Source organism: Sprattus sprattus, assembly GCF_963457725.1.
Source record: "Sprattus sprattus genome assembly, chromosome: 7".
Classification (NCBI taxonomy): domain Eukaryota; kingdom Metazoa; phylum Chordata; class Actinopteri; order Clupeiformes; family Clupeidae; genus Sprattus; species Sprattus sprattus.
Genome location: NC_137926.1, coordinates 2,785,995 through 2,788,494, shown reverse-complemented (window position 1 = coordinate 2,788,494; position 2,500 = coordinate 2,785,995). Strand labels below are relative to the sequence as shown.

Sequence of the window (2,500 nt, the reverse complement as noted above, 5' to 3'; positions counted from 1 at the left end):
GGTGCTATCATTAATGCTAAATAACCAGTTTCAGCAGTAATCACAGCTTAATAGGCTTGACCGTTTAATAGGCTTGGATGCATTCTTCCTCTTAATTACCATAAATACAGACATTTCTGAGTATATTATGACTGCAAAATACATGATTAGTTCTATATTATTATTATGATTCGTTTCAAGGAGGAGGCATCGACCCTTTGGGTTTGTCTCCTGTGGTTTCTCCCCTGTTCCTCACATCTTTAAAACTAACACAAGCATTCCTCTGTGAAACCATCTCACTGTCTCTCTCTCCCTCCCTCCCTCCCTCTCTCTCTCTCTCTCCCTCACTCCCTCCTCGCTCGCCCTCTCTCTCTCTCTCTCCCCCCCCTCCCTCCCTCCCTCCCTCTCTCACTCTCTCCCTCTCTCTCTCTCTCTCTCCCTCTCTCCCCCTCTCTTGTGCGCTGCAGGGTCTGTTGGCACTGGAGGGCGAGCTGACCCCCATCCTGGTGCAGATGGTGAAGAGTGCCAACATGAACGGCCTGCTGGACAGCGACAGTGACTCCCTGAGCAGCTGCCAGCAGAGGGTCAAAGCCAGGCTGCACGAGATCCTGCAGAAGGACCGAGACTTCACCGCCGAGGACTACGAGAAGGTCTGCTGCTGCTGGCTCTACACCTAAAGACTCTGTGTGTGTGTGTGTGTGTGTGTGTGTGTGTGTGTGTGTGTGTGTGTGTGTGTGTGTGTGTGCACCTACAGCTCCGGAAAGAAATTAAGAGACCACTAAAAAATGATCAGTTTCTCTGGTTTTACTATTTATTGGTATGTGTTTGAGTCAAATTAATATTATAGAATAATACATAAGCAATTCCTGCTTTTACAGTTTTTTTATGTGTGCGCTGTCGCAAAACCCATATTTTTATAGCACATATTCAGTTTCATCTGTGGTAAAGAAACTACCCTGTGGGAGCCTATAAAGATGACAGAACATTACTAGGCCACGTCCTGAGAGGGAAACCTTCATGTACTGTTTGAACCCCCTATTCAAAGGCTGTGTGTTGCTTGTTATTCCCCGTCAGCTTGCTCCGACCGGCAGTACATCCTTGGTAAAGTCCATGCAGCTGATCAAAAACCCTGTGAAGACCTGTGACAAGGTCTACACCCTCATTCAGAGTCTCACTCAGCAAATCAGACACAGGATGGAGGTCTCTACAGCCACAGGTAACAGGAACCTCACCACTCGTTTGTTGCTGTTACTCATACTACTATTCACTGCAGTTATTGGGTTCACTGTGTTACGTACTCACACTGGAGGGCATCCTTCAAAAGTTCTCTTCAGCCTAATGGGTCATTACACAATATGGTACTGTGAGAAAGGCCCGAGCTGGCCATCTCACCATGTGGGATGTAGGCTTCTAGATGGTGGTTGCAGGCAGGCAGGAACAGACACAGCGCAGGCGACAGTGGCTTACGTATAAAAATAGCTATATTTATTTACAACAAAGGGACTCAAACCCCAAAACCATAAATACAAAAAAACAAGGGACTTGAACCCCAAAAACAAAGAGACATACACTAAACCAGGGCAATCACAACCCCAAAACCAAAGAAACATACACTAAACAAAACTTAAAGCTATTAAAACAGACAAGGTCCAACTGTGTAACACAGGTTTCGTCTAGTCCCTTGTCTTAGCTTCTTTGCAGCCTGTTCAGTCTGTCTCTTGCACCATAATGAGGTGCACCTTTTAACCAGGTAGTCCAGGGGCTAATTAGGCCCAATCAGTCCAAATTGGACCTGTCCACAGGTGCAGGGGAACAAAGTGAGAAGGGGGAGGGACTTCACCTTTTCACAGGTACCCTCATTATTTAGAAGATGAAATGTAGGTTTGCTCTTTATAAGTGAACAGCAATTGTAGTTGTAATGCTCAAAAACAAACTTGGAGTGTAGAGTGTATTGCAGGAACCATAATGAAATGAAAACGGTTAATGACTGATCTGCCTAGTGTTGATTTCTCCTCCAGTCGGTCGTCTAGGAGACATCCAGCTGTATCACAGCGAGACGCTGGTCGTGATGCTGCGGCGCTGGTCCTGATGCTGACCAGACTAGTGTTGATTACTCCTCCTGTTGCTAGGAGACATCCAGCTGTATCACAGCAAGACGCTGGTCCTGATGCTGATCAGACTCGTGTTGATTTCTCCTCCTGTTGCTAGGAGACATCCAGCTGTATCACAGCGAGACGCTGGTCCTGATGCTGATCTGACTAGTGTTGATTTCTCCTCCTGTTGCTAGGAGACATCCAGCTGTATCACAGCGAGACGCTGGACCTGATGCTGCGGCGCTGGTCCTGATGCTGATCTGACTAGTGTTGATTTCTCCTCCTGTTGCTAGGAGACATCCAGCTGTATCACAGCGAGACGCTGGACCTGATGCTGCGGCGCTGGTCCAAGCTGGAGAAAGACTTCAAGATGAAGAACGGCCGCTACAACATCAGCAAGATCCCCGACATCTACGACTGCATCAAGT

General features: G+C 47.2%; 1 protein-coding gene across 1 annotated transcript in view; it reads left to right on the top strand.

Annotated features, from left to right (window-relative positions):
• ppip5k2 (diphosphoinositol pentakisphosphate kinase 2) overlaps positions 1 to 2,500 on the top strand; it is a 40,239-nt gene that overhangs the window by 17,723 nt on the left and 20,016 nt on the right. Inside the window, exons 16-18 of the mRNA XM_080841652.1 lie at positions 447 to 629; positions 1,054 to 1,195; positions 2,366 to 2,500. The exon at positions 2,366 to 2,500 is cut by the window's right edge and continues 92 nt beyond it. Coding sequence (XP_080697778.1) covers positions 447 to 629; positions 1,054 to 1,195; positions 2,366 to 2,500 — 460 coding nt within the window. The remainder of the gene's footprint in view (positions 1 to 446; positions 630 to 1,053; positions 1,196 to 2,365) is intronic.